General features: G+C 37.5%; 1 protein-coding gene across 1 annotated transcript in view; it reads left to right on the top strand.

Moving 5' to 3' along the window:
- Positions 1–16600, top strand: part of Vtcn1 (V-set domain containing T cell activation inhibitor 1) — a 71111-nt gene extending 54511 nt beyond the window's left edge. Inside the window, exons 3-6 of the mRNA XM_013143193.3 lie at positions 3137–3484; positions 6319–6597; positions 11962–12131; positions 14849–16600. Of these exons, the coding sequence (XP_012998647.1) occupies positions 3137–3484; positions 6319–6597; positions 11962–12086 (752 nt within the window). The 3' untranslated portion in view covers positions 12087–12131; positions 14849–16600. The remainder of the gene's footprint in view (positions 1–3136; positions 3485–6318; positions 6598–11961; positions 12132–14848) is intronic.
- Positions 16601–22214: the final 5614 nt, after the last annotated feature.

Here is a 22214-nt window from a genome sequence, read left to right as displayed (position 1 = left end):
GCAGCCTTTTTGTACATATGACAGTTTACAAAGTAAGGGGTTATGGGCATGGATCAGGAAATCTGCTAAGGAAATGAGGAAAACCTTTGTTTTCTTTAGCAGAGGATACAGTAGTCTAGCAGGAATTAACAATTCTTTGTCAACTTATTTTAGCACCACATCTGTTATTTGTAGAGGGCAACAATGGTTAACAAATCAGTTAGGTAAGATTTTCAGGGATTTAGAATTCTTTATAGAGGGGAGCATTGATTAACATATCAATTAGGTCACCCAGAAGAAAAAAACACATACAGAACAGCAGGCGTCGTTACAGGTACTTTGGCATAATACAAACATAACGAAGCTCTTTTTTTTTTTTTTTTTTTTTTTTTGCTAGGGTACAGCAGAACGTAGGTAACCGGGATACACTCAAGCCCTTTTTTATGTTTTATTTTGAGACAGAGTCTTGCTAAGAAGCCCAGTCTGGCCTCAAACTTGTGATCCTCCTTCCTCAGTCTCTTGAATAGTTGGGATTACAGGTGGGCACCACCACATCTAACGTAAGATTCCTTTTCATGAGAATATTTGCATGCTGCTGTCTGCACTTGAAATATAATTCTACCACTTTTTATAGTCATTCATTTAACAAGTATTTATTGACTCACTCTGAGGTGCAAAGCAACAGCTAGGTCCTCATCACTTTTTTAAGTTTTCCCTGGCTTTTATGCCTCCTCTTCACGTGATATAGAGATTTAATCGACATTGTACCCATTCCATCTGCCATATCATTAATGCAGCCTTAAATGACTAAAACCGTCCAGGATCCCTAAGGGCACATCACAGCTGCCTACTCTTAACAATTAAGTTCTCTAGGAGATTCTTCCGTGGATTCCTTACCAGTGGGCTCAAGGCCAACATATTAAAATTAATTCAGTAGCAGAATTACAAAATGAAGATATGTCATTATCATTTAACTTTCTCCCTAAACTGTAAGATCATGTATTTTTGAAAGGTAATTTTTCAATTCAACTTCAATAGCACTTTATAGCTGCAATCAAATTTACCCTTGCTCTAACGTAGTTACATTTGCTGCATGAATTTAAGAATCATTGTGTATTTTTATTGCTTTTTTCCCCAGTGGCTCACATTTCCCAAAAATTTAAATGTAGTGATTCTGCCAAACGTTCCCTATTCTTGCAATAGATAGATTATTTCAAACAGTGCTTTGATTTTTACATATTCCCATTTGTTCATTCATTTATTCATGCTCTTAGCAACTACTTTTCTCTGTAGAAACATAGCACGAGGCATTTTAGCGCCAATGGATATGATTGATACAGTTTATGCCCTTGAAAGAACTCACAAATCAGTGTAAGAGATAGACTGGAAACAAGGCAGATAAAGGCGAAAGAAAGTGTTACAAGCGAGTACAAAGAATATCTACGAATTTTGTGTTGTCAGACTGAATGAATGTGTGGTAGAAGGCTGCCCTCTGAACAGATTTCAGTATAAGCAGAATGTGAGGGCTGGTTATAAAGGGAAAGAGAGGACTTAGGCTTTAGGTGGCAAGATGAGAAAGGCTTTGAAAGCACATAGCGTGAGCAGGTAACCCATGCAAGTCTAGGGTGCCTCGGATACAAGTCTGATAAGCACAAATAATTGAAAAGCAAACTTGATCATTATAGTTGTAGCTAAAGAAATGTCAAGGCAGGAGATGGGGTGTAAAATATTCATATTACACAGCAAAAATGTTATATTGTCCTCTTTCATAATTTATCTCTCATATCTCCCACATGAATGCTCAAGGTCAAGCAGCTGCTTCCAAAGTCTTTTTTCCCTCACACTCTCCAGCTACCTGCATATCCTCACAACCAAGCCTCTGTACCAGTTTTTGTTTCTACTGGCATGTTTTTCTAGTTAAAATTTTTCCCTATCAGTAATCTTTGTTCTTTCTTATGCAACTCTATCTTAGATTCTCCAGTTCTATTTGTTTATTACTCTCATCTACTCTTCATGCAATGAAGTGTTTGCTTAAAGGATAGGCAGAGACTGGAACATAAGCTGGACCTAAACACTGCCAGGATCCGAGACAGCTCTCAGGATGGAGGCCTCTCTCTGCTTTTCTCTCCATGGTCTCTTTCCCATACTTGTTTATGTTTACTCCTGTCTCCTCTTGGACTCGAAGAACATCCTTTCTTGCCTTCATATCTAATTATAGGAGACTTTGAAGAAGGTTCAGTTAAGGTGCCTCACTGCTCTAAGCACCTGCACTCTGTTCTTGAGTGCGTACCATATCTATCTCTAACAAATCCTTCTCATGTCTCTTAAAAAAGAAGAATATCCAGCTAATTAAAGCACTCCTGTATGTGTCTTCAGTCAACAGCCTTCAACACACACAGAACAGCTAGTTGACTCTTCTCTGATAGGTAGGATATAGCCTGAGCAGAGCGGTAAATATCAGTGGGTCTATGATGAATCCTTGTACTGGTGGTGTATTCAGAGAGGAGAAGATGGCCTTTATCATGGGCCAAATATCAACTGAATTAAGTACTGTTCTTCTTTATGTCATAGCTAACTCTATAACTTTAATCAAGTGCTTATCTTTTTTATTCCTTAGTTTCTACATCATTCAGAGTTACAGTAAAGCATCAGTGCTTTAGGAATTGAGTGTTGATTCAAATTACAAACCAAATTCAGTTAACATGGTACTTTACTTTGAGCCACAGAACAATAATATCTTATAATGCGCAATTGCACTTTGCAAATCAAGTTCACATCCATTTGATTTGATCCTCACAAGAACCCCATAAACTAGGTAAAACAGATAATGTTAACTCTTCTTTTCGGAGATGCAGAGTATGACATGACTTGCTCACAGTGACACAGTATTAAGTAATAAAGACAAGACCTGAATTCTACTCCTCGTACCTAAGTGCAGTGTGTCATTGCTTCTCATGGTCTGGACTGATTGTTTTTACAAAAGGTATTGTATATGGCAGATCTGATATATACTTTTTCTGCTCTTTCTATTCTCAACTTCCTTTTTAGATGTTTTTCCTGTATCACAGAAATCTGTTTGGCTGTTAGTAATACAGTTTAGTAATACAGAAAGCTCCAAGGCTTCCCTTGGCATTGATCCTTGCTTCCTGCATTGCAGGGAAACACTCCATCACAGTCACTACCTTTACCTCAGCTGGGAACATTGGAGAGGATGGAATCCTGAGCTGCACCTTTGAACCTGATATCAAACTTAATGATATCGTGATTCAGTGGCTGAAAGAAGGTGTCATGGGTTTGGTCCATGAGTTCAAAGAAGGCAAAGATGACCTGTCAGACCAAAATGAAATGTTCAGAGGCCGGACGGCAGTGTTTGCTGATCAAGTGATAGTTGGCAATGCTTCTCTGAAACTGAAAAGTGTGCAACTCACAGATGCTGGCACCTACCAGTGTTACATCATCACTTCTAAAGGGAAAGGAAATGCTAATCTTGAGTATAAAACTGGAGGTAAGTTACTTCTGGAGGGAGAGAAGGAAAGTACCAAATGATATCTGAGGCTAAAAATCATGACTTGCTGATAAAATATGTGCTCACCATTGACTAATGACAAAGAAAAACCCTCCTGATTCTGTTAGAAGCCATCATGCTGTTGCTCAAGACCCACACAGACCTCCAAAGTAGCCTACTATGCTAGTAAGACTTTGAATCTTTTCTTCTGGGTTCTCAGAACGTCTACACTTCCAGATGTGTTTCTTAAAATATTTTACCAACACAAACATAGTCTCCTGATGGTAGCCCTTGCTATTTCTGATAAGTGAAACCTATTGGCCTTGGTTGTTTCCATGCTGGCTAGGTTTGAGTTCACATCTGAAACAAGTACCCTGAAAACTCTGTAACAATAGAACCCACTTTAGGAAAAGCTTAAAGAAACTAAACCAAACAATATTGTCCTGTAAACACAATAGTACCCTCCCCATGAAATCCACCCTTCCTTGCTAACTTATTTTCTGAATTTATGTGTAAGGAATATGTATAGAAGATTAATACACCAAGGGATATAAAAGATAAGAAAACAAAGTTTTATTTTGTTTTGTTTGCAGAGTTCCTAGGTAGATCATACAGATTTGAAAATTCTTTCAGGGATAATAATTGATGAAGTACATCAAATGCTTTAAGAGAAATATAAATAGAAGGACTCAGGGATTCAGAGGAAGAGAGATATTGCACCTAAACGCACAAGAAATAAGAAAAAGAAAACCCTTTGTGGGTCAGTTGACATTCTGAGAGGAGCCCTGAAAAACAGGCAGAAAGTATCCTGAACTTGCTTAGCCTGAACAGGCCTTTTGTGAACACCTCCTAACCGTGTACATGTGATGATTCAAAGCATAGTCTAGAGCCAGACCTGGACAGACACAGTGGGGTGGGCAAAGCAACCTCTCTGAACCTCAATTTCTTCATGTAAGATGAAGATTACCTTTGTCATGTCAAAGGAAAGCTACTAAGGTCAACTTAAAGAGCTCCCAGTGGCAAAGCTCAAAACAATTTAAGCAACAAAATAATAAAATATTGAATATATAACTCAAGGTACAAAGTGAATACACGAGTTCATACCCATGTAAATAAATGAAGGGAAAGAAATAATCCTTCCTTGCAAGTAAATTTAAATAATTTATACAGCTTTCTCCCTCTCTAGGCAATTGAGCTTAATACCTTTCCCCGCTACTCAGCATATTTTGAAATAGTGAAATGCAGCTTCCAAAGAATCTGGCAAACAACCTCACCCAGGTGATCCAAGTCAACATCACCAGGGATCAGTCATGTCGATGGCGTGTACCTTCTAATATGATCTGATGAGAAGGAAACTTTACCTCCTATAGTCTTCTTTTCCAAAAGTTCAGCCTAATCATGACAGAAGTATCAAATTCCAATAGAAGAATATCCTACAAAACATCTGACCAGTATGCCAAAACTATCAAGACCATAAAGCACAGAAAGATAAAAAAAATATCACAAACCAGAAGACTCTAAGGAGACCTACTGACTAAAACCACAGGATCCCGAAACAGAAAAAGACTTCAGTGGAAAAAGTAGTAAAATATAATCAGATCTGTAGTTAACACTAAGATATTAGTGACAGTCTCTCCATTTTTACAAATGTACAATAGTTAAGGTTATAATATACAGAAAGTTGCTCTTTGTACATTTTGTGTAAACCTAAAATTATTTCAAAAGTTTACTTCGATAGAGAGATAATAAATATTCTCAGGATTATTGTGAGGATGTAATGAAACATTGCTTAAATATAGTACTGGCACAAAGTACATTCTCCATAAATGGTGGTTCATTGTCATATACATTTAGTTCAACAAATCATCTCCCAGGAGTTTGTTCCCTCTCTGCTTTGAGCATGTGAGTCTTAGGGCAGGGTAAAGTCATTCCTTTCATGCTCAGCACTAGTTGGATACTTGATAAAGGAAGATATTAAGTAAATTAAATAAATGCATCTTGAAATTCTGACATAACAAAAGTCCTGGCCTTAATATTTTTCTACAAGCGTCTCTCTGCCTCGATATAGGGGAAAACAAGACTTAATTTCAAAGTTTCCTTCTCAGTGAGAAGAATTATTTTAGAAGACAACACAGTCCTATTTCTGTTCTTGGACTATACAGTCTTTACCCAAGCAAACTGCAGATCCCCAGGACAATCAGGTCTGTGTATGGAATTTCTGTGGGTGACAGGAGAATGTTGCTTGTTTCTTCTTTATTCCTCTTTTTTTTTTTTTTTTTTTTTTTTTTGTCTTTTTTAAGATGGGGTCTCGCTATGCAGTTCAGGCTGGCCTTGACCTCGCTTTGTACCCAGGCTGGTCTCGAACTCACAATGATCCTTCCACCTCAACCTCCCGAGTGCTGGGATTACAGGCGTGAGCCACCACGCCTGGCCTTTATTCCTCTTCTTCATCACCTTAACTTTAGCCTCAAGGCAAAAATTATACAAACCCCATAAAACCTCACAAAATCCTAGGAAAATGCCAATTTTTCTAAGGAATAAGCTTTTTATAATCAATGGAGCACCTCTTACAGAAAATTAGCTGTTGAACAGTACTATACCTAGAACATAGGACCCTGAGGTTTGTGATATTGGTCAAAGAGTTGGATGTATAACAATACTATTAGCAAATTGTGTTTACAAGGTAATGGACCATATATAGACAGTACCCTGGGAAAACAGTCACTTCAATGATAGAAATGCCTGTTTGTGCTTTTAAGACCTAGTGCTTCAAGGTTACATTGTCCTTCATGGCTGACTTTCACATTTGTCCTTTTTGATCTTTGATTCTGCAGCCTTCAGTGTGCCAGTGGTAAATGTTGACAATAATGCCAGTGCAGAGAGCTTGCGCTGTGAGGCTCCTCGATGGTTCCCCCAGCCCACAGTGGTCTGGACATCCCAAGCTGACCGGGCTGCCAACTTCTCACAAGCCTCCAATACCAGCTTTGAGCTGAACTCTGAGAATGTGACCATGAAGGTTGTGTCCATGCTCTACAACGTCACAGTCAACAACACTTACTCCTGTATGATTGAAAACAGCATTGCCAAAGCCACAGGAGATATTAAAGTGACAGGTGGGTTTCTCAGGGCTGTCCCTCCCCAGCGCCTCCCCAGGGATGCTGAGTATCAAACTTAGGACCTTGTGCATATGCTAGACAAACAATCTACGACTCAGCTATACTCTCCTCCCTCTCTATGCTTTCCTATGTGGATTTACTGAAGAGAAAATAATATCTAAACTAAATCTAAGTTACTTAACATATACATTGTATACCAAGGCACAAAAATCTCTAGAGTCTTCTTCACTAAACCCTGATCACAATTCCAGCTGGGAGGGCCTTGTGTAATTGAAAGCCTAACAAAACAAAACATAGCATATAAGTTAAAGATGGCAAGTGGACCTCATCTTGAACGTCTTCTCAATAACAGGTTTTCCGGAGAGCAGTGCTTAGGACTCTGAGGCTCTGTCTCAGACTTACAGACGCTGTAAGACTAATGTGGTATAATAGTGAGAATCTGGTGATAAATTTAATATCTTTAACATATTCAGCTGATATACTGCATTCTATACTGGTTTGGCTTTAACCAGTCTTTGTATCTGAAAAGGCTTTGAATCTGAAGACTGAAAGTCTAGACTAGGACTTAGTCTTATTTAGCCCACATGAGACTGACGCATGGTCCAGGATTAGTCTGAAAGCCCAGATGGAACAGATCTCCTAGCATCCTCACTGAGAGCTAATCCGAACTCCCTGCAGTACTTCAGTGCATGCAAAACCTAAAACTGGGTTAGTGTCAAGAATATGCACAGACTAAATTATTAATTTTAAGATCATTCCACCTGGAAAAAACTGAATTCAAGCTGTAGAAGAAAGAGTTAATTGGGAGAATTGCTATTTATTTCAAGGTCAGAACTCTGCAGAAAATGTCTTGCACATTTTAAGTACAATAACTGCAAGTAACTTGAATAGACAGGTTCCAAGTATGATATACAAAGGGCCAAAAAGCACATGGATGATGCTTAGCATTAGAAATTACAACAATGATAATGTATCACCTCATACACACTAAGATAGCTACTTTTTTTTTATCTTCTTGAGACAGTGTCTCACTATGTAGTTCAGGCTGGCCTTGGGCTCACTTTGTAGCCTAGTCTGGTCTCAAACTTGCAATGACCTTCTTGTCTCAGCCTCCTGAGTGCTGAGATTACAGGAGTGTGCCACCACATCGGGTTTGAAATGACTACCATTTTTTTTTAAATCCAAGAAAATAGCAAATATTGGTGAGAATGTAGAGTAATTGGAACTCTTGTGCATTGCTAACAGGATTGTAAAAAGGCGCAACTAATTAAAAACAGAATGGAGGATCCTCAAAAAATTAAAAGCATAACTATTACACGATCTGGTCATCCTACTTCTGAGTATGTAAAAAAATTCAATAAGGGTCTCAAAGTAGTTACATACTTATCTTCACAATAGCACTATTCAAAATAACCAAAAGGTAGAAAAGCAACTCAAAATGCCCATTTATGAACGAGTGGATAAACAAAGTATGGAACATACAGTGGAATAGTATTCAACCTTAGAAAGCAAGGAATCATATAACAAGCTGCAACATGGATGGGTTTCTGAGGCATTGTGCTAAGTAAAACAATCCCAACCAAAAAGATTCACATTGTACAATTCTACTTATGAGGTGGGGAGAATGCTTATGTTAATGAACTTAAAGTTTTTGATTTGTAAGATGAAAACGCTCTGGATACCTATTTTACAATGATGTGAATATATTTAACACACTTTATTTTTAAATGGTTAAGATGAGAAATGTGATGTTATACTTTTACTGCAATTTTGTAAGAATCTAAGAAAAAATTATATGCATATATGAGAGCTATTGAGAAACAAATTGGTGGCTACCTTGGTTAGGACTCTCTCAGTTGAAATTAATGGAGAACTAACTCAAATTTGACTGAGATGAAAAGAAACATTTTACTCCAAAAGTGCTGGTTTGTTTCTTGGGACCAGAGATAGGAACAGTATTGACTTCAGCAACAGCTGGACCCAGGAACTTAAATTACACTAGGATTCTCTGTCTCTTATTCTCTTTTTAATCTCTTGCTTAATTTCGGGTGGAAAAATTTAGTTGCCAAAACCTCCTATATTTAAAAATCTTTTTTAATTAGGAGAGGAGCTAGACAGGCTGTCAAAATATGTATGTTTTCTTTTACATGAGTTACCATTACTCTATTTGTTTTTGTAAAAGTGGACATTTAGCATTCAGTGCAGTTTTCAATAAGCACCCATTAAAATAATTTTTAAAATGTGCATGGTGTACATGGATAAATTGCCCAATGTTTAACATATTAACTAGTACGTGGTAGATTTGGGGGGAAAGCTCAATCTTTATTCGCATATTTCCTTGGATGAGAAGGGATGCCTGTTGGTAACCTTTTAAATCTTTCTCTTCCTTTTTTATTCTTCCCCAGAGAAGGAATTAATTTATCTGATTGGTGCACATATAGCCAGCTGCTTTTTTCCTCTTTCTCCTCAGCTAATTCTCAGGAAGTACCTGGCTTCCCTCTGTTCCTCCAGACCATCAGGGTTTCAAGGACAGAGCCTGACCTTGCACGAGGAAGCCTGCCCTAGTCTGGAGCTGTCTTTCCTTGAGGAAAAGTCTGGGGTGCAACCCTTTATTAAAGGGTCATCCTTAATTATCAGATAATTTAGTAATAAAGGTGATATTTTGGCCTTCCATTTGTCTACTTTTTCCCCTTCTCTTTAACTGACTCAGAACTAAACTGGGAAGAGGCTATGACTTATTGGACCGCTCTGAATCCCAAAGTGCAAAGATATTTATTGAACAATTATGTTTTTAATTTGATATATTTAGTAGCAATTGTAAGTCCAAATGTAGAATTCAGGATGAAGTTCAAGCTAACTAAGCAGGTTAGTAAATGATAAGCATGGATATAATGCTTATTAGGATTAAGTGGGGTTACTGTTATTGCTGTTTGTAGCTAACAGTAATTGAATTCTTACTATGCACCAGGCAAGTAAGTACTGTCTATATATTCACTCATTCATCTCCATCAGAATCCTATGCACTAGGTTACTCTTTTGGCTCCATTTTACAAAGGAAGAAATTGGAGCAAATGTGCCTAGAATGACTTGCCTAAGGTCACACAGCTAGTAAGTAACAGAACTGGAGTAAAGTGAGATTGAATTGCCTCATAAGAAAATAAAGTGCAAGAAAAGTAACTTCATTTCTTGAGTTCTAACTTTATGCTCTTCTAAATGAAAACAATAACTCCTTATCTCTTTATAGAAGTGTGATCAGGGTGGGCATGGCAGTGCACTCTGTAAGCCCAGAAGTTAGGAGATTGAGGCAGGAGGATTGCTGTGAGTTCTGGACCAGCCTAGTGAAACTCTGTCTCAAAAACAAACAAACAAACAAACAGAAGTGTAGTGAAAGATATTGACGCTTAACCTGTAAAGGCCATTGCCTGAAGGAAAAAGATTCCCAAAACCACAGACTGACCATGGTTGTTTGGTTAGCCTATTCTTTATGTGGTACCCAACAACATTTTTTAAATTTTAAAATAAAAAAAGAATAAAAACAATGATACAGAATTTCAAAACAAATTAATAGGAAATCAACAATGGTTAATATGTTGTATACTGTTATCATCCAAGTAGTTGCTAAGATTACAAGGGTTAGGCATTAAAAACTGATCAAATAATGGAAGCACAAACTGCTCTTTTTGATGAGATAACAGAGATTAGTAGTATAATTATCTAGCAAAATATATATACATATATATATATACATATAAAATCTTTTCCCCTTTCTCCCATCCCAGTTATTCTTTCCTTTTGAGTAGTTTCTTCACTTTCACAATATCTGCTGTACACTTTGGATCTTATTTACTTTTTCAGTTTTTTACACTATGGAGGCTATATGATGCTTACACATGTGAGTGATTTACCCCTTTTCATAGCTGAGTAGTACTCACTATATAAAAATACACTAATATACAAAGAGCATATAAAAACATACCAAAAAAATACAGAAAACTTTTTTACCCATTCTTTAGTTGATGGGCACTTAGGCTGTTTCCAAGATTTAGCTATTACAAATTGTGCTGCTATAAATATGGGTGCACATATATCACTGTGGTATGATGTGGCATGAAGTAGCATGATCCAGAGAATAGCAGGATCAGATGGGACCTCCAATTCTAGCTTTTTGAGCAACCTCCACACTGATTTCCACAGTGACTGTACAATCTACATGCCCTCCAACAGTGGAGAAGCATTCCTTTTTCCCCACAGCCCTTTCAGCATTTGGTATTGGCTGATTTCTTTTTTTATATATAAATAAAACAATAATCAGAACAACAGAATAAAAATGATATAAAATTTCAAAATGATAAGAAATTAACACATTAATATATTGCATATTACTACCTTCAAAGTAGTTCAGATTATAAGATTTAGGGATGGAAAATGACCAATGAAAGCACAAACTTCTTTTTAATGTACTAATAATTAGTAGTATGGTCATCTAGTATATATATATATATATATATATATATATATAATCTTTTCCTCTTCTTTTCTCCTTTGTCATATCCCAATTGTTCTTTTCTTTCAAGTATTAGTTGATTTCTTGGTGGCAACCATTCTTTCTACAGTGAGATGGAATCTCAGTGTTGTTTTAATTTGCATTTCTTGAATGACCAGTGATTTTGAACTTTTTTTCATATATCTATTTGCCATCTGTAATTCTTCATCTGAGACATGCATATGCATCTCAGATGCCCCTTTGAATTTGGGGGGCCTAATGTTTTTCGTTCTTCATATGTTCTAGATAGAAGTCCTTTGTTTGAGGGACAGGAGCTAATCTTTCTTCTCATTTTGTAGGTTGCCTTTTCACTCTGTTGTTGATTTCTTTTGATGTACAAAAATTTAATAGGATGAGACCTCACTTAATTCTTTCAACAAGTACAGTTTGATTTTTGCTCATGAACTCTCTGTGTACTCCTCTTATGTCTTCAAGATTCCTACCTACTTTGTCTTCCACTAGATTTAGTGTTTCTGTTTTAATATTTAGATCTTTGATCCATTTTGACCTTAGTTCAGTGATAAGCATGGGTCTAGTTTAAGTCTTTAGCATGTGGAATGCCTATTTTTCCACATCACTTACTGAAGAGTCTATTTTTCTTCCAGTAAACATGTTTTTTATTTGGCTGAGTGCTCACTGGAATGGAGCTTCCTTTGAAGAAAGGGGAAGGTTTGCTTTTAAATCAGGTACAGAAAGTGGTGCAAAATAGCTTGTTTAAGGAACAGCTTTCTGTTTTCCAGGTACTCTTCTTTGCTAACCGGTTGTGTAAGATAGCCAGCTTCTTCTATATGACCCTAAACATTTTTTTTTCTCTACAGATTCTGAAATCAAAAGGCGGAGTCACCTAGAGTTACTGGTTTCAAAGGCTTCCCTGTGCGTCCCTTCTTTCCTGGTAATCAGCTGGGTACTCCTGCCTCTCTCCATTTACCTGATGCTAAAATAATGTGCTTCAACCACCCCAAAACATGTAAAGTTACTGGCATAACAGGTGAGATAAATCATAAATAGGATGGGAGATTGGTTACATGTGTGCTTGTTTTCCTAAAAAGAGTCAAGCAGCCTTCAGAATCAGCCACAGGAAAATATATTTAGTGATGCCTGGGAAATGACATTTTTAGTAGTGCTGTTTATGGTAATCATTCGTTAGCTTAACAGAAAACAGAAACCTATTGACAAATTTATAGGAAAACCAACTTCTTAATTGGTTTTCTCATTGCTGGGACAAAGTTTCTCATTACTGGGCATCCAAAGTTAAACGTGAAAAGGTTTATTAGCTCACAATTTGTAGAGGTTTCAGTTCACTATCAATTGGCTCCAAGGTTAATGTGGCATGACAGAGGGGTATCACAGAGAAGAAACAGTTCATGTCGGGTAGAAGGTAGCAGAGAAATAGGGACCTTAACAGTGTCTTTCTGCCCCTTTTATCTTATCCAGGATACTGAGGATGAGTAGCCCTCACACCCTTGATCCTAGCATTGCACCATAAATTAAACCCTGCATCACACACTAGATCCAGCCACCTCTGAAAAAGCCTTATCTATGACTGCATGAGATTTTGGGGAACATCTAGCTACAAGCCATAACACCAGTTCCATATAATTCAATTATTTGTATAAATTCAAGCACTTTTTCATTTATTGAGTCATTAATGAAGACAAATATATCTTATTGAAGAGAGACATTTAGCTCTAATTATGCTAGGTTTCACTGTCATTTACAAAGCATAATGACATGCACATTACCGCTTATATAAGTGACCTTCCCCCACCCTTCTGAGTAGCCCCAGTTGACAGCAGACCTGGCAAATGACTCATCAGCTATCCCTCCTGCCAAGACTTCTCATTTGCACTTCAATTCTCTGGCTCTAATTGTTAGGACATTTCCTTCTAAATATTCTACTGCATATGAAATTTGTATAAAACTGAACTTATGAGGTCAGAGTCAACACTCCAGCATTACTCAGTGACATCCCCAGCAAGCCTTCAGGCTCACAGTCCTGCAGCTATTTTTGTCTGCTCCCTGTCCTTCATGTCAATTTGTTACCAACCCCTGCAGCATTTTCCTATGTGATCTCTCAGACCCTCCCTAATCCACCCTTCACCACCTCACACCCTGCCTGATTCTAAAATCATGTACTTAGTCTTTCTTCTCCAAGTTTCAGGTGCCAAGAGATAAGGTACCAGAATGAAAGTATTGAGACATTTCATCGCAGCCTTTCTTTCCTTCAGAACCCAGAACGACTCCCACTAACTGTATCAGTTAACAGTCCTCAGCTGCAATCACAGCCCTCTGACAGCTTCTCTTCCTGAGCCTGCTATTCTCCCAAATATCTATCAGTTCTCTATGGACTTGCTCTCTCTTTCATTGCTCTTTCTTGGAAATCTGCTCTATTGTATGGCAATTCATATCCATTCCTTCCTTTACCCGTCTCAGGAAAATTTTTCCTAATGAAAGTTCCCTTTCCTAAAATTGTTTGTATTCCATATCCCCTTAGCATGTCTGAGTAATTTGTATTTTATGCTATGGGGCATATATATCCCTTGCCTAGGTTGTTAAGACCTCAAAGCAGTCAAAGATCTGTTGATTTGCTTCTTTTTATCCTTTCTTTTGTTCTCCAAGCTCTTACTACATATAGTACGGGCACAAAGCAGTTGATTTGTCAAAGAACTCAGCAGTCTCTATCATTTGTAAGCTCTCATGACTGTCAGCAGAGGGAGATTTTCCTAAGGAAACTGTCCCCTGGGAATCTCACTGGTAGAAGATAGAACACTTTCTTCTTTCCTTGATTTTCTACAACACTGTAAATGATTTAATAACCTAGAACTAGATAATATGATCTATAAAGCATAGCTTATTCAACTGTACCATGTGTTCCTTGACAACAATTATTTGCAGCCTTTTTAAAAATCATGACACAGAAGACACAGGATTAGAAAGAAAAAAAGAGGATATATCAAATTCCTTGTGATGAATGTGATCATTGCGTGTATCTAAATGGTACCAATAAGCTTGGTAAAACATGTTTTTAAAAGCACGACACACATATGAAGGATGATAGTCCCATACACTGTTCCTATGGTCATGTGCTGTTGTCCAGTTAGCTGTGCTTATTCTTTCTCTAGGTTTCAGGTGACAGGAAACAAGGCGCCAAAATGAAAGTACTGAGACACTGTCTCCTCACAGAATTTCTCTACTTCCCAACTCGGAATGACTCTCTGAGCTCTGCTGTATCAGTTAAAGTCCTCAGCTTTAAAATCCCCAAAACCATAAAGGAATAACCTTAAATCAAATACAATTTTTAAAGTAAAAGGACAGAGCAGTACTTGAGACAGTTATTATAACTGATCATGACATTTGAGGTGACACTGTCCCTGGCTGGGAATTGAGGTGGAGCTCATCTTTCTGCCTCCTCCCAGGCTCCTACCTATCCTTCATCTCTCGTTTCCCGTTTGCTCTAATGATCTGTTTCACCCAGGCACTGTCACTGGGATAATCCCCTTCAGGATAAAATTCAAAACCTCTCTTTTCTCACAGCAATCCGTGGAACCATGCACCATGATAGAACAACATCAAAATACAGCAAAAATAAGCCCATTTCTAAATAGGAGATATACGCATATAGTGGCAGAAAGATTTTCAGTTCTCAGTAAATGTTTGTTGAATGACTGTTATGATATCTTATTGTTGTTATTTTCACAATCCCAGGAATCTTCAGAAATATTTTACCTCAAGATATGACCTCCTTTTATATTTCTGGAAGAAAATGAATTCATATGTAGGAGTCTGGAGTATATAAACAAGAATAAGAAAAACAAGATTAAAGCAACCCTGGGAAAACTCCAGTGTGAACAAAATACATCTACCTTCAAAGACATATGTTAAAAGTTGGCAAAATCATTCACCTGAAGTAGAGAAATGCACTAAGACTGCATGTGAAGATAAGTATATCTCAGGGCCCTCCCCTTACTCATCAGCTCCTGAGGACTGAGAAGACGGAATATGGTATCTCTGAATCCTTAATTATAGGTGTGGTAACGTTATTCTGAAGAACTTTTTGGACAGTTTCAGTCACCACAATTTCACCTCTTATAGTCTGAAAATTAAACTGTAGTGTGTGCTTTAAGAAGCTGCTAATCAGTTGTCACTTAATAACTCAGTGACTGAATTTTAGTGAAGATTCAAATGACTCAGTAATCAGATTATTATGATGGTTTCAATAGTGCCTTGCGTTCTGTCATCAGAAAAATGCCAAAGATGTGAAATACAATCATAAGTTTATTCTGAATAAAATAGTTGGGTGACACTGATTTTCTAAATAATATGAGCACATTTTTTGAACAAAAAATGGCATTTTATTTCCCAGGTTATGTTGATCTGTGAATGGCACGGGACTGGACCTCTCACTTTACTATGTGGCATTATGTAATAGGCTTCTACTTTCTTTCTTGCATGAACAGTTAGGACTTTAGCTTTTACCAGCATCTAGAGCAGTGGTGGTGAACCTTGGGCATGCTGCAGCAGGCTGTTTGCAGCATGGAAAGCTCTAAATGGTTCATCATCACTGATCTAGAGCATTAGTATTCAATGAGGGTAATTTTATTTCCCTTTTGATTTCCCAAGAGACATTTGCCAATATCTGAAGACATGTTTAGTTGTCAGACTCATGAAAGACAGAGGACTGTGTTAGCAGTACATAATGGAGAGCCCAGGGATGCTGTTCAACATCCTACAATGTACAAAACGTCACCCCACTACAAAGAATCATGTAGCCCCAAATGTCAATCATGCCAAAGATAAAGATACTTTGATTTACAGTAGAAAAAGAAGAAAGCAGACAAATATGGTTGCTTCTTAAATCTGGACATCGGCTTCTCTCTCTTGGGCTACTGCTTTGCCACAGAGAGCCAGATCTTTAAGGGGGAACCACGATAACATCTTTCACTGAACAGAGTCTACAGGATGTAGGAAATTCTTTTTAGGATTATCTTCAGTTCACTGAGCTTCCAAGTTCTTTCCCTGCTTTCTACCTTGTAAACTAAGTTCACAAAAAAGTTAAGTTCCAACTTAAGCTCTCTCACTTGAAATTTTAGATCTCAGAAAAATGCCTGGGCAAAATTAAGGCAACATACATGTTCTTTCCTGAAGCTGCTGAGCTTTATCTTAGGGTGCTGGTTATCAAATGCAGGGCCTTGCAAATGTTAGGTAAATAAATACTCTACCACCGAGATTCATCCAGCCCACAAAGAGAATTCTGGAAGAAATCAGGGGAAATAAAGCCTCGAGAAGCAAAGCTTTGATTGAAAACAATGTGGTGTTTCCATCAGTCTTCCCACACTTTTCATGTTATCATTGCCTCTCTGGCACTTTAGACTACCATGTCTGTATTATATTTTGTTATAGAAAGCTTTGTTTTAGAGTTCTGTTCATTTAAGAGGATGATTAAATATACATTTCCTATACTGTTGTCTGACTCATTTGTCAAACAAAGGAAGAGGAGATAGATTGAAATTCCATAGAACATGATTAAAGATTAGTAACAAGCACTTTCATAAATGTTTCTGAGTGAATGGAAGATAATGATGGGGGCCTGTGCATATGGGCTGAGTGTCTCAGTATAGTTTCTTAAGGAAATTCCACTGTGCTTATACTAACCTAGCATGTTTCAATGTGAGAAAATAGTGGTGGCACATAGATAGATAAGGACACATAGATGATGTAGATGTAGATATAAAGCTATAGATAGATGGCAGATAATAGATATATAAATACAGATATAGATAGAAACTATTAATTCTAGTATCAAAAAATCTCTTATTACTGAACAATTATCAAATTCTCAAATTTTAGAGCTGAAAGGGCCTCAGCTTTTCTAGTCCTTCCGGTTTTCAGATAAAAACCCATAGGTCCAGGTAGAAATGGCTGCCACTGGCTATCCTCAGGTTACACAACTTTCCAAGAGCCATACTGGTACTTGGTTGAAATATAAAATCTATAGAAAATTTAATTTCCAAAGGGTAAATTCCTAAGGGACTTTCCAAACAACTCCCCTACTGCATTCCCAGCCTGGTACCAAGAGACTTTTTGCAGAAAGAGGTTGTGTGAGTCAGCATTCTGTCAATATTTTTAAAATATTGGAGAAAATAAACTGAAAGAAGAAAAGACTTATTTTGGGCTGGCGATTTAGCTCAGTGGTATAAGCGCCTGCCTTGTAAGCATGAGGTCGTGAGTTTGATCCCTGGTACCAATAAAAAAAAAAAGACTTATTTTAGCTCATAGTTTTGAAGGTTTTTAGCCCATAGCATTTGGCCCTCTGCTTTTGGAACTGTAGTAAAGCAGAATATTATGGTATGGAGCATATTTTAGAGCAAAGCTATTCACCTCAACACAGCTGGGAAGTTGAGGGAGAAAAGGGGTGGGGGACTTAATATCGTCTTCAAGGTTATGCCTCCAATGATACAACTTCCCACCACTAGGCTCTACTCTGTAAACATTCTACGCCTTTCAGTAGTGCCTCAAAGTAATGACCAAACATTTAATATCCAAGCCTTTGGAGGACAGTTCAGACTCAAACCACAACAGACATAAAAACTGAGTCAAATTGAGAAAACATACACTCTTAACCCATGTGAATTCCTCAGCCTTGGCCATAAGCATGTGGAAGATGCACACACAATATATGGGTACATCAGAAAACAGATGCTGCTGTATACCATAAACATCTGCAAATATTCTAATCTAAATGCCAAAGGCTAAAATATTACAGGAGTACAAAAGCATTTGAAGGGACAAACAAGGCAAATTTCAAGGAGAAATAAGAGCCACCAGCTATATCTCTGTTGTATGAATGCATGTTTTAAGTGTAAAATGGCCTCAATCTGTGCATTATGAATTATGGAAGAAGGTTGTACAGGGTTTATTATTACATAATAAAATTTATGCTGCGCGGATTATATGGTGTGCTTTGGTTTTACTTATAATACATGTAATTCCTACCCTCCATCCTCCTGATGAAGTCATCACACATCTACCTGGCATGTTCTCGTTCAGACTGTCATAGTATGTACCTGAAGAATTTTTGCTGAATTACTCTCAGGAATATCAATATGGGGGTTATAGGTAAAACTAAACAGGCCAAAAGCATATACTTCCTCCCTTCTTTCTTTAAGTTTCAGCAAGATGCAGCAAAAATTCTTTGCACATGTGCTTTCTCTTAGTGCTCCAACACATCATACCCTTAATCCCTGCTTTAGTGTATGTATGCAACTTAGTACAATGTCATGCTTTACTTTTTTGTTCTTGGTCAGTTAGAGTCCCTCGGAGATGATGATAAAACAAGGATGAGGAGCCAGGCTACTTTTATAAATTAGCCCTATGAAAGAGGGTCAAGCAAATCAGTCTTGTCTACTGATGACATCTGTTGGGCCAGAACAGTTAAGTCACAACCTGGAACAGGAAGTCTGTAGTTACCGCTCTAGGCGCCCTTGGCTACTGGAAGACACAACTGTTCCATATGTTGTTATAGTCTGACTCTTGTAAAAACCGTAATTTTGACTTTCAGCTTTGTCTTTATTTCAAATCTAATTGCCTGGCCTAAAAGATATGCTTAGCATTTTCAATTATAAGGTCCTTTACCAAAACCCTAAATATTACTTGAAATACCAAGTTTATGGATACTTTGGTCCTATAAGCTTCCCTCAGAACAAGGAAAGTTATGCACATTTAATATCCTGTGAGCTGTTCATGGCAGGTGAAACTATTTCCTTTCTCTCTGATTTTCTGTATTTTCAGTTATCAAACTTTATTGGTAACCATTCCTGTGTCATTAGATAACTATTAAGATTTTAACAGATAAAATTATTGGACCTTATGGTATTTGATATGACTTTAGTGAGATGGTTCAAGATAGCCATATATGATTCAAGTGGTGAGTCTGTATCTTCTGCCTAAGGTAGGTGAGGCTGGATGTATGACACGGCAAGAGAGTAAAGGTAGCAGTTTCTGGTGAAAAGCAGCAGGTATCCCTAGAGAAACCTGACTTACATCTTTTTAAATAAGTCTCTAAAAGGCAAAAATGACAATTATGTTCAGTTCTTCTCACTTTCCCTTTAAATATTTTCCATTTTTCTACTATTATTTCCACCAATTCATTAGTCCCCCCAAAAGATGCTGTTTGTGAGAGAATGGTCTCAACTATCTTTTCATTAACATAATATGCTGTTCTACAGTAAATCTTTACTTCATTGGAGTAAAGCAATAAGAATAAAGGATAAAGAATCATGAAAATTTCAAATTAGTCAGAAATACTCAGCATATCAGTGCAGACAAGATTCTCAGTGCAGAAGCAGGAATCTTTTTTAGCCATACAGAGATTAGCATATCTATTCACTAATGCTGGACTTAAGAATCACTATGTATCTCAGTGAGAGTTTACTAGCAAAACACATGCAACCCAAGACATACTAATATACATGAATTTATAAGATTGGCTTACAGTGGTCACCCACAGAATCAGGTGAATCAGTCAAATCAGGTGAATCAGTTCAGTCTGCACACTGAACTCCAGAGAATTCAATCAAAATTTGCCACTTACTGCAGTGTCCTGTGTGAGTCGTATCAGGAGGCCCATGGGTCTGTGATGAAAGGCTGAAGAGTCTACGCTTGAAGGCTAAAGGATCTGCACGGGAAACTGAAGATCTGCTCTGGAAGCTAGGAGACGACATCCAAGGTGAAGGCAAAGATTGGAGTTCCTCCAAAAAACAGAAGCAAATCCATCCTTCTTCTTTTATGCCATCCAGGTGACAAACCACCACAGGGTGAGATATTGCTGAATCAATGTAGTTAAGCTTCTCTTACTCAAATTGACACAATTAATCAACCATCACATTGTGTAACAAGAGAATATGCTCTGTATATAAAACGTAACTATTGTAGGTATCTGAGGTTCACTGATGCAAGTACCATCTTTATAGAAGCAAAGGAAAATGAATGCCCACTATGTATTTAAACATAACACTCTATATTTCTCTCCTTTAAGCTTTATCCTATAAAGTAAATATCATTTGTCCCTAAGACCTTCACCTTCACCATTTTGCAGAGGAGAAACCCTGACAGGTTAAGTAGCACTTGTGATCACACAATGAACAGGTTAACTGAAATTCATACTATGTTTAAGGAGTATAGACATGGAAAATTCTCCTATATAACATTAAAAACATTATGTAACCAAAGGCTATCTTTCTTATTATCTGTATTCAAGTATAAGGATATTTTGGGAGCTTTCAGTCTTGTTGCTCATGAAGATCGTTAGTTTTTGTGAGGACAATGGAACCTCCCATACAGTTTCCTCAATAAGACTCATAAAGCTGGCAGTGAAACCGCAAGCTTCTCTCAAACTCATTCGAGGAACATATCCTGCGTTACGTTAATGTAATGAATAAGAAGTATATAGGTAAGCATAAACTGAATAAAGATACATATGTGTTGGAAAAATGCCTGGCTCCTTTTCTCACTTTAAACTCCTTTTCTCACCTCATCGATTTATAAGCCAAATGATTCTATGTACCTATTTTTGAGATCAGACCTTACTATACTCGGAACAGAGCTGCTGCTGCAGGAAAAATTTAACTTGCAGTCCTACTAAGTAGTATCTGCCTCATTCAATGACTATGACTGTTAAATGAAATAATAAAAAGCAAGTATTACATTGTATGGCTTATAACTTTGCTAAGACTGTGTTACAGCTTGTATCTAGATGTTCCCCCAAAGTCTCATGTCATTGTAGAGTGGGGCTTTTCAAAGGTGGGTGGATCTAGTAGTGTGTGATACTGGGATCAAGGATGAGGTGCTGGGATCGATTCACAATGCAATGCTAAGATTAAGGGTGTGAGTACTCTGTCTTAAAGATGAGTAGCCTGGGTAAAATACAAGAGGCAGAAAGAGAGCTGTGCTGTCCTTGCATGTCCCTTGTTGCTGCTGGTGATGCTGCTGCTCCTCTGCTTTGTGCCTCTACCTACCATGAACCATTTCTCCACTGTAATGCTCTTCTGCCCTGCCACCATGCTTTACAGTCAGCCAACTATGAACTGAAACCTCTGCAAACTGTGAGTTAAATAAACCTTTCCTCCTTTAATTTTGGTTGTCAGGAATTTTTATCTCAGCAACAAAAAAAGAACTAAAACAGTCTACCACACTGAAATATCATAGGTTGGGTGGTTTAAACAACAGAAATTTAGTTTTCATAGTTTTAGACTCTGGAAGTACAAAACCAAGGAATCAGCTAGGCCTCCTTTGGTAGTATAAATATCTTTCTTTTTTCTGTGTCCTCACAGTCCTTTTCTTTGTGTGAGTGTGGCCTGATATTTCTTCTTTATGGGAACATAAGTGAATTAGGTTCCATACATATGATATCAGTTAGCTGAATTATCTCTTTAAAGGCCCCATTCCAAATATATTTATTCATATTTGGAGATGTACTAGGAGCGAGGAATTCAGCATATAAATTTATGTCACAACTCTCACATGTATAAAGGAACTAATGAGCTATTATTAAGTACATATGCTGGACAAGGCAAGAGAAATTAGAACAAAAATGATATGAACAAATTTGGTATTTTTCCTCCATTTGACCAAGAATAGCTGCTTAATGTTTGAACATCTTGGATCCAACAGAAAGTCTCGTACAAATAGCTACCAATTCAAACCAGGTCAGAGTACAGTTAAGACTGGAGCACAGTAGCTCAGCAGGTAGAGGCTATTAAGCCAACTGAATCAGCTAATGGCCTCCACAAAGCACAGGTTACTATTTTAAATGTTACAAAAGATCATAGAACATGAAAAGATGAAAAATAAAACCAGTGTGGGTCCAGTCTTCAAAGGAGCAGAACTGAATCACAGAAGGGTACTTGAGCTCTATGTGATTAAACTGAATCGCCAAGTACTAGGCCGTCTTGGGCTAGAGGTAGGTTACAATCCTTTTTGTCCTGGGGCTCTCAGGAAACAATCTTTTTCTTTTTCTTTAATTTAGTTGTTTGTTATTTTTATTTTTCTTATTAAAACCCCTGACTTTTTATAG

The sequence above is a fragment of the Cavia porcellus genome, unplaced genomic scaffold (assembly GCF_034190915.1).
Source record: "Cavia porcellus strain 051 isolate PalLab524CR breed Dunkin Hartley unplaced genomic scaffold, mCavPor4.1 scaffold_1, whole genome shotgun sequence".
Classification (NCBI taxonomy): Eukaryota; Metazoa; Chordata; class Mammalia; order Rodentia; family Caviidae; genus Cavia; species Cavia porcellus.
Note: the sequence above shows the minus strand (reverse complement) of the source record. Positions and strands in the feature narration are given on the sequence as shown.